This window comes from Chaetura pelagica, unplaced genomic scaffold (assembly GCF_000747805.2).
Source record: "Chaetura pelagica isolate M959 unplaced genomic scaffold, ChaPel_1.0 scaffold405, whole genome shotgun sequence".
Lineage (NCBI taxonomy): Eukaryota > Metazoa > Chordata > Aves > Apodiformes > Apodidae > Chaetura > Chaetura pelagica.
In genome coordinates this window covers 164372-177276 of record NW_009953489.1, presented here as the reverse complement: position 1 = coordinate 177276, position 12905 = coordinate 164372, and the positions used below count along the sequence as shown (strand labels likewise).

Sequence of the window (12905 nt, the reverse complement as noted above, 5' to 3'; positions counted from 1 at the left end):
ATGTTTGGTTTCAGCAGCCTCTTCTGTGCAATTTTGTGGGTCTCAACAGTGTTAGCTTTTTTTATGCCTACTTTAACAAGCTGTCACTTAAGGTTCCATTAGGATTCTCACATCTGAATCTTGCAAAGCATTGCTTACCTAGAGGCCAGTCCTGGAATAAGACCTATGAAGAGTGCTAGCAATGGATCACGTTGAACACTGAAACTTCATTAAGGCTGAAAGAGAATCTAGCTCCTAAGATTATCCTGCTTCTGAAATTCTCTCAGAAAGAACAATGAAATTCCTTGTGTTGTTGGGATTTTAAATCTTGTTTATTTATTTGCATGAATACATTTGCTTTACAGGAATTTTATTTTCATCATGTTGTCTCAGCAATACTGGATGAACTGAAACTTCCTACATCCTGGGGGAGAGCATGTATAAGAGGAATGAGCTCATGGCCAGTGTGATGGTCACCTCTGCCACACCAGAGGTACAGTTCTTTGTTTTTTGTTAGCTCCTGTACCAAAATGGAAATTTTGGCTTGTTTCAACTTCACAGAAGCCATTTTCACTACAAGTCACATCAGTCATTTCTCTTACAAATGGTGTAATATTTGAAAACAGAGTAATTGTAGAACACTCCATGGTTCTGAGTGTTCACAACCTATTTTTTTTATTCTTGTTGAAGGTGATTGCTCATTTATATTAGTTTTAAATAGTGTTTGACCTGTAGCTCTGTAAGTTTCAGCAGTTTATTATTGATGAGTTAAGAGCAATGGAACATACAATCTGAAATATTCCAGTTTATTTTTTTTAATGTGCTAGTCTACTAGTAAGAAAGTGCTCTGGAAGATTTTGTTTGTTTTAACCTTTTGTATCCCTTGGAGACAAGGCAGCTTTGTTGTGCTGTTTCCAAAACCTACTATTTCTTAATATTTTCACATGTATTTGTTTTCTGCATTTGACCTAAAATTTATGATTCTGCAGGTAAGTCTACTATTTTTTCTTTGTAGGGTAGTAGCAGCTCAGATTCTCTGGAAGGGCGAAGTTCAGATTATGCCACTAAAAGCTACGATGCAGTTGTATTTGATGTGTTGAAAGTAACTCCTGAGGAGTTTGCTGTAAGTAGAAATGTTACTTTTTTGCATTTAAGCTTGTTAAGGGCCTGGAGGATATTAGAAGTCTTTCTTAAATAAAATGTTTTAAATGAACTTTCAGTGTTCTTGAAAACAAACTTCTGATTATGTAAACTTTAACAAAATAAACATGTCTTGGGTTTTAATCATTCAGTACTTACCTGATGTAGCATTTTTTTATTCTGTGTAAAGCCATTTGAATTTTTTCTGGTGTTGTAGAAGGCCCAGATGTTTGTTAACCACAGTCTTATTACTTTTTTTTAAATTTAATTGAAACCACAAGTGTTCATCTTTCTGCTGGAATATTAGTTTGTCAAAAAAATCAGTTTTTTAAAAGCAGGGAAGAGACTTGTAGGGAGGAAGTAATTTGTATCCCTTAATAATAAGTTTTTAGTACTAAACTGAAAGCAGAACTGCAGTTTTGGCAGAAGTTCAGTTATTGGGCTTGATCCTTTGTTTTTAATTTATATGTCAAGTTGTTGGGAATCAGGAAGGAGTGAGGATGAGAGTTGTTGAGCATAGTTCATTGTTTTCATTAGTATTCAGGGTTTCAAAACGATGTTTTCTTCCTTTGGAAGGATTGCTTAATATGCAGTCACAAAAAAGTCCTGGAGATAGGACTACGTTGTTCCTGTAAGTTTGTCACTTTGGAACAAATTCTGATGAGTCTTTTAAAACACTAATACAGGATACACAGATGAGAGCTGTTAGGTAAAAATATAAAAATACTTGGTTGGCAATTCTGTATCAACTCAGGTAAAAAATGTCCTGATGCTTTCCCTGCTATTCATGGAAGCTCAGATGATCCACAGCTAAGGACTGCCTTCAGAAATGGAGAGAACTACCGTTTAGACAGGCCTATGAAATCACACAGAAACAGGTGTCTAATTTCACCAGAGGAGACTGGATGTTAAGTCCAAAGACAGCACAGAATGTAGTGTATGGCCTACACCAGGAAAAAATTACTTTGTTTTGATCTCAGAACTTGGAGTGCTGCAGGTACTGAAGACCTTCCTGTAGGAGAAGGTGAGGAAGCGTGAGAGAACACAAGGACTTGTTGCCCCTCAGCACAGTGGAGCTTGTGCTGGTGGTCTGTTGGCATGGACAGGGGAGGCCCTGTCCAGGCTGGACAGTTCTGGTCTGTGGAGAAAACACAATGCTGGGACTTCTATTTACTAAAGGGCAGATGTAAATACATGATGGTTCTCTGTACTACATTATTTTAAATTGTATCTTTATTGCAGAGCCAGATTACATTGATGGATATGCCAGTATTTAAAGCTATACAGCCTGAGGTGGGTTTTCTTATACTATCCGTTTACATCCTTGGAAGAGTGTTATATTTTTTTTTTTCTTCAGGTTTTAGTCTTCAACATGAGCTTAAGTATGGATGGAAAGACTCAACATTTTAGAGTTCTGGTTTCCAAGTCTTATCTCAGACGCACAAAAATCCTTTAAACCAAGGACTTCCTGAGACTTCTTTTTCTGCTTTTTGATTGAGCTATTACTAAAAAACACATCTGCGTGTTACTTGGCAAGGGTTCTGAAGCAGACGTGTGATTAACAATTCTTTGCTCTTCAGCAATGGTTACTGTGTTTACATTCTGGATTTCTGTGTAACGTTGTTTAGTCGTTGTTTTTTTGGTTTTTTTTTTAAAGTCCAGGAAATTGCAGTCTCCGTGAACTTCAGGGTTTTCTTACATACTTGATTGGAAAGTTGCTTGTGCATTGAGGAAATTGCATGCATCCTGCCATACAAAAAAATGAAGTGTGATACTAGAACTTGGTAGATTTTAGCAGCTTAAAATAATTCAACAGGGGCATTTTGATAATTTACTTTTATCAGCCGTCCTCTTCAGCTCGAATTTTAAACCTAGACAAATGATTTTACCATGCACAAGATTTTCCATTGTTTTCCATTTCCCTAGCCTTCTGGCAACTGCTTAATGTCCGTAGGTTACTGAACTCTTCCCCTTTTCTGACAAAGTAAATTTTGCTCTCCCTAGTATAGTGACTGAGATTTTTTCCACATAAACATGTAATTTCCAGACTTTTAAGACCAGACGTGCAGCAATTCTGTGGAGAATCTGTGTCTTGACAGAAGCAAATGGGCATTTTTGTCGGCAGAAGGCTTAAATGCTGGATGGTTGAGATACAAAATGTTTGGAACTGGAAGTGCTTTTCCTGGTGCTCACAAAGGAACATGCAGAACATCTTGAAAGTGTGTTTGGCTGACTCTGCCTTTTCATGTGAAGGTTCTCTAAAGTTAATATTCTGCATTTGGAAAGTTGAACACCATTTTGTTTGAAACTGCAATTTGGGGTTCTAAAAGCAGAAGACTGATTTAGAACTGGTGTTATGGAGAACTCATTTTCAGTATGTATATACCTACTACTTGTCAGATCTGAACACAAAGACTGTTACAGATATGTGGTAACTTGAATCTGTAGTTAAAAAGAGCCAGGCTGTCTAAAAATATTTGGAACTGTCTGAAATAACTATTGGGAAGTGGACACTTTCTTTCTGGCTAAATCAAATTTGTAGCTATAATTTCAAATTTGTTTTGATGTATAATTTAATACAGTTTTATTTAGAGAGAAAGCTATTAATCTGCTTTTTAGCTCTTCTGTTTACCTTATACTTCCCACAGGAATTTCTACTAGTAATTTTGCAGTTTAGGTAATTTTTTTTGCCATAGAGCACTGAGATTTTATTATGCATTGAAATGTATTCGTTCTGGTTATGGATTTACTACAGAATTTTAAATTTTTGTTGTTATTTTGAAGCGGCCACCATAATGAAATTAAAATCAAACAAGAGTTCTAACCCCAACTCTCTGACCAGAAAACATTCAGTCTTAGCACTGTTACTGTCCAGCCTTTTTCAAATTATAGATTATTTTAATCTGAATATCACCTACAGATATTTCAAGTTTTTTAAAATTAGTGTACAATTACTGTATACAGTAATATTACAGTTCCAAATTTGTATTCTTCAAATGCTTCTAAATTTTAAAATGTGTTTCTTAGGAACTAGCAAGCTGTGGATGGAATAAGAAAGAAAAACACATCCTCGCTCCAAATATTGTTGCCTTTACTAGGAGGTTTAACCAGGTAAATTATTTGATTACTGTGATGACCAGGTACTTAAGAATATCTTTCTAAATTAAGATGAGGATTTTATAATGGCAATTCCTGTTTTCAGTTGCTTTGTCCACATTTTCATGTTGTTCCTCTAGACCATATTTTCCTAACTACTAGTTTCTAAATTTTTTTGCTGATAGGTCATGGTATAACATTAACAATTCTTCACCTCTTTTCTCTGTGTTTCACCTGCTTAATAATCTTAGTGTTGCCTCATTATATCCAGTGGTAATTTTTTTGGGTAGTTGCAGCTATACAGATGGGAATTCGTGGGATTGGAACTCTTTTCTTTCCTTACCCTGTTTTCTCCCTGGGAAGCATCATAAAAGTGTACAAATATTTGATCTAATAAAGTCTTTTTTTGTAAATAAATTCAGTTATATGTGTTTACTTTATAGGTCAGTTTTTGGGTTGTACGAGAAATATTAACAGCACAGACCTTAAAAATAAGGGCAGAAATATTGAGCCATTTTGTGAAAATAGCTAAAGTAAGTGCAAATTTATTGTACTGTCATTCAAAATCTTACTTCCTTTTTGTTTGTTTCTGCACTACTCCTGTGAACCGTTGTTGGATTACAGAGGGTAATGTTCTTTTTTAGCATATCTGCTATGTTGTACCACATGAATAAGACAAAGGTATGAGGTCTATTGTTACTCTTTTTGCATTGTGCATATTGCCAGTAGGTTTACTTCGCAGTCTTGTGCTTGTGCAGAAGAGAATGTATCTGAATAAGTTCCTGGCACAAATGCATAGTCCAAGTACTTGGGGAGTAGTCAACTTCCAGGTGCTAGGTTGTTCTTAGAAATAAGAGAGTTTGTTTTCTTCCTCTCTTTCAAAAAGCAAAACACTCCCCTCTTTTTATCTTTTTTTTTTTTTCTTCTTTTCTCTCAAAAAAATCCAGATCTTCCTCAAATGTGCCTGAGCAATGAGTAAATCAATCGCTAAAGGATGAATCCAGCTTCTTTTAAGATACATGAAGAACATAACAGCAGTTCTAATTTTTTTGTCTTTCTGAAGCTATGTTCTAGGATAGAGCAGAGCTTTACTCCAAAGAATTATCTCTTAAGAGAGATGAATGTGTTCTGAGCAATTGTCAACACAGAGTGAATTTAAAGTATGTTGAAGTGAGGAAAATTTGTCCTCTAAAGCAGATTACAAAATAAAACATTGTATTAATTCTGAAAGGGTCAGAAGCATCTTTGGTTGGTCTTTTTGGCTTGATTAAATTTTTAATTTCAAAAATTACACTAATTTTCAAGAACAATGCATCCATTAATTTTTTCATATTTTCTGCTCCTGAAGGAAGAGCCTTAGAAAATAACAAATTAAAATTAAGCATAGTTTGTATTCTCACAACTGAAATGCCTATTGTTTTGCGGGGTATATTTGGAAAATTTGCAACTTTTGAAGTGGTCTTAAGAATTTTGCACATTGACAGCATTAGGTAATGTTATCAGCAGTCATTGAAAAAAACTTTGTATTGCATTAAAAAAAAAATTTTTATTAATGCAACTTTGAGATTAATTAATCGTGCTTCTCTTTTCAATGTGCTAAAAGTTACTGTTTTCTTTTTAGAAGCTTCTAGAACTGAATAACCTTCATTCTCTCATGTCTGTGGTGTCAGCGCTGCAAAGTGCACCCATCTTCAGACTGACCAAAACCTGGGCTGTAAGTGGCTCCTTGACTATTGTCTTTTCTATCTGGTTTAAATTGAGAGAACTCTGAATTTTCAAATTGCATGCTCTGGAAGAAGGTTCTTTACACTTTTGTTGTTGTGGTACCAGTAGTGGTCTGTTGCATGTTTCGTGAAAGCAGAGCTTAAATGGCTGCATATTTTTACGTTGCCTCTTTTCCTGTAAGAGTTTTCTATCTGTTCTAGAAGCCACTGATTATGTGCTCAAGAGGACTTTAGTTGATAAGTAATCTTAGAAGACATTCATATAGAGCATGTATCAGTGTCCCATTATCCTAATAATTGAGTATGTCATTAATACATTGCCTAAAAGGAAAGGAAGAACAAAAGACCTATTACAAATATAGAAGTGTTAATTTTATGATAATTGTACAGTGCATTTCAGTTTTCATTTATTTTAGAAATTAAGTGACGATAGTCCCATTTTCAGAAATTTGGTCTGTTGAGGGAAAAATTTCTCATTTAAGTGTAGTGTGAGCTTTGCTGTTTATCTTTAAAGTCGAATACACAGTTAGAATTTAGTCCTGCTCTATAATCATTAAATACACAAAGGATTAAGTAATTCTCATTAATCTAGTATTCCACCCAATGTGGATCATATTAACTGTTCAGAACTGATAAAGGTGGCTGTACTTAACTCTTCTTCCTAAGTTTATTATGTCTTTAAAATGCCTGTAACTTTTTTGTGGTTTTATTGTTCAGAATGAGGCTAGAGTCTAATAAAAATGTAAAAATAATGCCTGCTTTTTTGAGCAGCTCAATGAAGTTGGAACTCAAATAGGGAAAACAGCTCACATGTGAAACTGTGTGAACAATTAATTGCAGGACTTAGACCTAAAGAGGTGTCAAGCTCTCTGTAGGCACAGGAGTTCAACGATACAATACAGTGCAGAGTTAGGGCCTCAAGGAATTCTCAGTGCTGCTTAGGAAGAAAACAGAAAAATTATTCTGAATTTTTTTACGTCTTGTATCTTTTAAGTTACTGTCTATTAACAGCTGTTGTATAGCTGCGATGTTCTGTGCTCCAGCGCTGCAGAGCCTTGGGGTCAGGTTTTTAAGGCAGTTTTACTGGTGATTCCTGTCAAGCTCATCCTGTTCTGAGCAAGACTGAAGGCAACAGCTAACTCATGTGCATCCATTGCAGTATTTCTGCTGCAAGCAGGCTCACAGTTCTCTCTCAGCGGAACAGCCAGGCTTATGAGCTCGGAGCTGAAAGGGTTGGAATTTTCCACGGGAAGAACTGTCTGAAGAAATGCTCTATGGGACAGCTGGCTGTTGTCATACAGCACAACTGCGGGAAGCCAGCGTACAGAGCTGTGGTTCTCCACTCAGACTCTGTTGGCTTTTGATGTCATCTTTAAATTATTGCTGGTGTTTCTAAAAACAGCTGAAACAAAGAATGTGTTTTTATAGCTACAGTTGTGTATTTTGTGTTTACTTTTCAATCTTCTGTGACTTTAGGATCTTTCACATTGATAAATATTTTCTATGATGTTGTGTTAAGTCCAGTAACAGAAAACATATTTAAGTGTCATAGTGATTTACTGTCTTTGGAATTTTTTGCAAAAAGTTCAGTCATACTTTTGATAAGGCACTGTTGAATGTCACAATTTGCATTTAGTTAGAGCATTTTTGATTGCTATTTCTACTTTCAAAGGCAAGATGATTTTTAGCAATTCTGAGGAACTGCAAGAATGTTGGTGGCTGCTTAGTAATGTATATTTTTCCTCTAAAAAATTAATTTTGCTGAAATTATCCCAAACTCTGAGGTAGTGATATGTGGATCCTTGATAAACTGTTCAGAAATAATAATCATATTTGTTCATAGCTTAGGACTTAAGAATCAGGATCCAGCAACCCCCTAGGAATTGTATCAAACTGCGACAAAATCCCATTCCACCCTTACTTCTCCACAAAAGACCTCCTAGGATTCATCATCATACTCACCCCACTACTAACCTTAGCCCTATTCTCCCCCAACCTATTAGGGGACCCCGAAAACTTCACCTCAGCCAATCCCCTAGTAACACCATCCCATATCAAACCAGAATGGTACTTCTTATTCGTGTACGCCATTCTACGCTCAATCCCCAACAAACTTGGAGGAGTACTAGCCCTCACTGCTTCCGTACTAATCCTATTCCTAACCCCATTCCTCCACAAATCTAAGCAACGCACAATATCATTCCGACCCCTATCACAGATCCTATTCTGAACCCTAGTAGCCAATCTATTGATCCCAACCTGAGTAGGAAGCCAACCAGTAGAACACCCATTCATCATCATCAGCCAACTAGCCTCCCTCACCTACTTCACTATCCTCCTGATCCTCTTCCCCCTTATCGGAGCCCTAGAGAACAAGATACTCAACTACTAAAGTACTCTAATAGTTTATAAAAACATTCGTCTTGTAAACCAAAGAATGAAGACTATACCCCTTCTTAGAGTTTTCCTGAACCAAAGATCAGAAAAAAAAGGGCTTAAACCTCTATCTCCAACTCCCAAAGCTGGCATTTTTCATTAATTTTAATTTCATTCTTTTTTTTTTTCCTTAACAGGTAGCACATTTTCAAATATGCTGGTTTGGGTGATGATGAATTTAATCTTAATTTGACTATGCTTCTCTTTACTGTGGGTTTTTCAACAAGTTATAATTTGTTCTTGTCTTTGTGTGTATGTCTTGTAAAATTTTATTATCTCCATTTTTTTTCTTTGTAGCTTTTGAATCGCAAAGACAAGACCACCTTTGAGAAGTTAGACTATTTACTGTCTAAGGAAGATAATTATAAAAGGACACGAGAGTACATAAGGAGCTTAAAAATGGTCCCTACTATTCCATATTTAGGTGAGTGAACAATTACCTTATTTGTAGCTCATTTCGATTGACAAACACTAATATATCATGTTGTACACCTGTAGAACACTCTATATAGAAGGTATGGTTAATTTAATGTCATAATCACAAAAATTACATCTGTTGGAAATTCTGAGCCATGTAAGTGTCTAGGATCTCTGACTTACAAAAGTTTTGTGCATTACTAACATCTGAAACTACACGTATGTCTTTGTTTACTAGCCTTATGATGTCTTCAGAATTTACAAGAGCGTTAGGTGTAGTCTTAAATATTCAAGGATCTTAAATCACTTTTATGTGGATGTGTAAGCAGTCTAACCAATCAGTAGCTTGTGTTAAGCTAATCAGTGTTAAGTAGACTTTTTAGAATCTTCATTCCTTTGGCTTTTTCATTATTCAGTTGATTTAGTGTGTAGGTGTCAGAAGAAATCCATGACACTTGGTATTGTGCTTATTTTAAATGGTTTGAAAAGAGTTTTTTGTTTGGGTTTTTGTGTTTACCTTTTCCCCCACCCCAAAGCAAGGAGATTCATAAAGGTAAGATCCTTTCCCAACTCATGTGCGAACTGCTTTTGTTTGTTACTGAGAGACTGACAGAGAACATATAAGCCAAGTCTTGGTGAATATGTTGTCCTGGAAAGTCTGATTTAAAAGCTGAAAAGACAGTTTATTAAATTGGAACATAGAGGATATGAACAATTGCTGGAAATACTTTACTTAGTTTATTTGTATTTACAAAGCAGAAGACTGGCATAAATTCAGGACTCCAGAATTTTTATGCATATTTGCACTATTTGTATACAGCTGTCCTGCCAATTAGTCTTTTAAGTTGTCTTTATCCTTCTTTAAAAGAATGAACTTTGAATTCAGGATTGGTTTGATTCTGGTCAAGGTTAAAATCATAAAATGCTGGATCTTTTCTGCTAATCTTCTCTTCAGTGTTGTTTGCATAGGTTCAAAAAGGCTTTGTCTGTATGACTACCGGAGGTCACTGCCATTTACTTGAAGCATGTTCAAAATTGTCCTCTGGGCAGGCTTCTGGTATCATGCAACCTCTTTGCTTTTAGCCTAGGTGACAGCAGTTTTGTTAGTGCTTATTGTTGATGGTTGCTTTTGTAGTGGTTTTGACTTTATGCTGCTATTTAGGTGGGTTTTTTTTGCTGAAGAAGTGTTGGTAGGTTTAATGATTATTGAAAGCAGAATTTTGTTTCTTTCCTATGGGCTTTCTCATTAGATGTGCATAAAATACACCTTTTTCTTTATCTGCATCTGTAATGAACAATGCATAAGTCTGAAGAGCATCCTTAGCTGGAAGTCTGAGGGGAAACAAGGTCCTGTTTTTTCTGATGATGCCTGATTAATTTATGTAGCAATAGGGACCATACATTCTGCGGTGATGAGATACATGCCTGGTAAGAATTGTTCCAGGTATCTTCCTATATTGTGCTCCACCATCAACTGTAATGCTGCTGTGAGCATTCTAATAATGTCTGAGATGTAACTTCCTCTCTGTTTATGTTGTGCAATTGAGATATCTTGACAAGCCCCGTAAGGTTCTAACTCCTGGATCCCTGAGGATTCCAGGACCTGGGTTCAGTGTTGTTGTGGCATGACGGAAGACTTCAGAAAACATTAATGGTAACTAAGCTAGGTCTTAAGCCCCATAGTTTATTACACAACATGAACATGTAGTGGGAGAATTTAAAACACTTTTCCTTCAGAGACTGGGAACAGTTGTTTAAAATTTGTACTTAGTCTGCAAGAAATATTTAAGAACTAAAAAAAAAAAAAAGTATTTGTTCTATTAAGTAAAAAAAAAATGTGTCTGTTTGCTTTCTTTCAGTCTCAGAAACAGTTTTTGGTGATAGTGAGTATGAGATGAAGACTAGATACTGAATTCTAGAGAAAAGGGGTTTTTTAAGACTAGTGTATGGCCACAACGAAACTGTAAATCTGAACAAGTAACCAGGTCTTCACAGGCATATAGGTGTCGAGCAGCCTTCAGAAAGTTAAACTTGGGAAGTTTTTTGTTTATTTTGTGAAGAAACCTCCCTACATATTAATATAATGAACTGTTTCCTGGTTCTATTATGAATTCAGAGTGATACTAAGGTGGAGCTGAAAAGGGTAGATGTTTTAAAGTTACTGAACCTGGATAGTTAGAGCTCAAGAATTCTGCATAGGGTTCCTGGGCCAGAGTTGCTGCCTTTGTATTAGTGACTATCAATGGATTGCACTTCCATGAACTCATGCACCCTCTCTTTAAACATATATAGACTCTTTGCATCCACAGCACCCAGCTCAGAAGGTTTTCCTCAGCTCTCCAGTACCAGATTATTCTGCTTGATTTGAATGTGGCACTTTCAACCTTCACTAGTGTCCTTGTTTGAGCCAGGATTTTACTGATTTTTTTTATTTTTATTTTTTTTTATTATCCCCCCCCCCTTCCTTCAGTAAGCTGTCTTAACTAGCAGAAAGCTAGGACTGATAATGCTGGAATGTTTACGCTATTTCCAGGACTCCAAGGTCATGTCTGTGCCCTGCCAGCTCAAACGCTACCGGGAGATCTATGACCCCCCTGTAGGAGACTGAATTAGACAGACAGCAAAATTGACCAGAGACATTCCATTCCATAGATCTATGTAAGCTCAGAGGAAGCTCAGAGATCACAGAAGACAACTTCCTTCCTACTTCTTTTTCCCTTCTCTTCTGTCTGAGGCTGGCATCCGGGGAGGACTCTGTCCATCCGTCACTGTCGACCCCTAGGCTGGAGCTCTCCTGACCCTCATCACTCTCTTTCTCTTTCCAGCAGCTCTGGGACTTCTCGGGACTGTTCCCATCTCAGGAGATGCTGTGGGAGTTGCTGGGGGTGAGGGGAGGCAATAGGGGTTTGCACATTTCTGAACACATTTGTATATAATTGTATATATTTTCTTTTATCATTAGTGTTTAATTAAAGCTGTGTAGTTTAGTTTTTAATGCAGAGAGTCTCTCTCTTATTCTGTCTCTCCTTTCCTACCTGGGTGGGGAGGGGATCGAGAGCATTGTTGATCCTGAGTCAAACTGTGACAACTAGCTAAACGCTACCTTGTCCTAAAAGCAGATTCTTGAGGCTACTGCTGACTTTATGGACTTCAGTAATCATCTCTTTATCTTCATACTAAATCTGCAGTTACCTCTTTTCCTTGGATTCCTTGCTTATACCTTGTACAGGTGTCACTGACAGTGTTTCAGTTCTGTATCCTTTTTTAGGGGAAGAGAATGCACCCAGACGGCATGCAGAATTCACAATAAAAGCCCATGTTAGATGATACAGTGACTTCAGGAAGTTTTTTGTGTTCTGCTTGATAATTACTTCAAAACTTAGTAGCAGTCAAAACAGCAAGTTGTTTTCAGGAGCTGTTTATTGTAAGCCCAAGATACTGCTTTTACTGGCATTTTTTAATCTTTTTTTTTTATATGGAAAGTCAGGACTTTTTTTTCCCTCTGCACATATCACTGCCTGTAGATATTTCATCTTCTGTCATATTGTCCAGACAGTCTGTCTTGTGAATCCCTGTATCAGCTGTTCTCTTTGCTCCCCTCAATTAGTTAATATCCTCAGATTTTTGCTCCATTGTTCATTCCCATTTGCAGGTCACTTATGAATATGTTGAACAGCATGAATTCCAGCACAGATTCCTGTCATTAACAGTCAGCACTGCTTGTATAAAATATTTCGTATTAAATACATCTGACAGTCACCCCAATTGGGCCATACTTGAAAAAATGTGTTTTAAAATTGGTATGAATTATTGAAACTTCTTTGAAAATAATTTCTTGTTTGAAGGAAAGTTTAGCTTATCAAAAGAGACTATTCAAAGGGAACTTGTTTTAGCAAATAAATCTCTTCTTGGAGGAGACAGTATTAGAGATGGAAGAGCTTCTTTAACCTGCTTAAATGAACAAGTATACTAATAGATCTATGTTAGGAGGATATTGCTATACTAAAGTGTTTTTAGGAAGTTTTTATTACTTAGCTGTAGGTGTATAAGACGTTGAATGTGCATACACAGCATGAACGTTGAAGAGCTCCTAAGTGACTTCTAAGGTAGGCA

The 12905-nt window shown here is 36.5% G+C and overlaps 1 protein-coding gene across 1 annotated transcript in view; it reads left to right on the top strand.

Moving 5' to 3' along the window:
- Positions 1-415: 415 nt before the first annotated feature.
- RALGPS1 (Ral GEF with PH domain and SH3 binding motif 1) overlaps positions 416-12905 on the top strand; it is a 64957-nt gene continuing 52467 nt past the window's right edge. Inside the window, 7 exon segments of the mRNA XM_009998808.1 lie at positions 416-472; positions 995-1102; positions 2362-2412; positions 4147-4230; positions 4659-4748; positions 5837-5929; positions 8673-8799. Of these exon segments, the coding sequence (XP_009997110.1) occupies positions 416-472; positions 995-1102; positions 2362-2412; positions 4147-4230; positions 4659-4748; positions 5837-5929; positions 8673-8799 (610 nt within the window).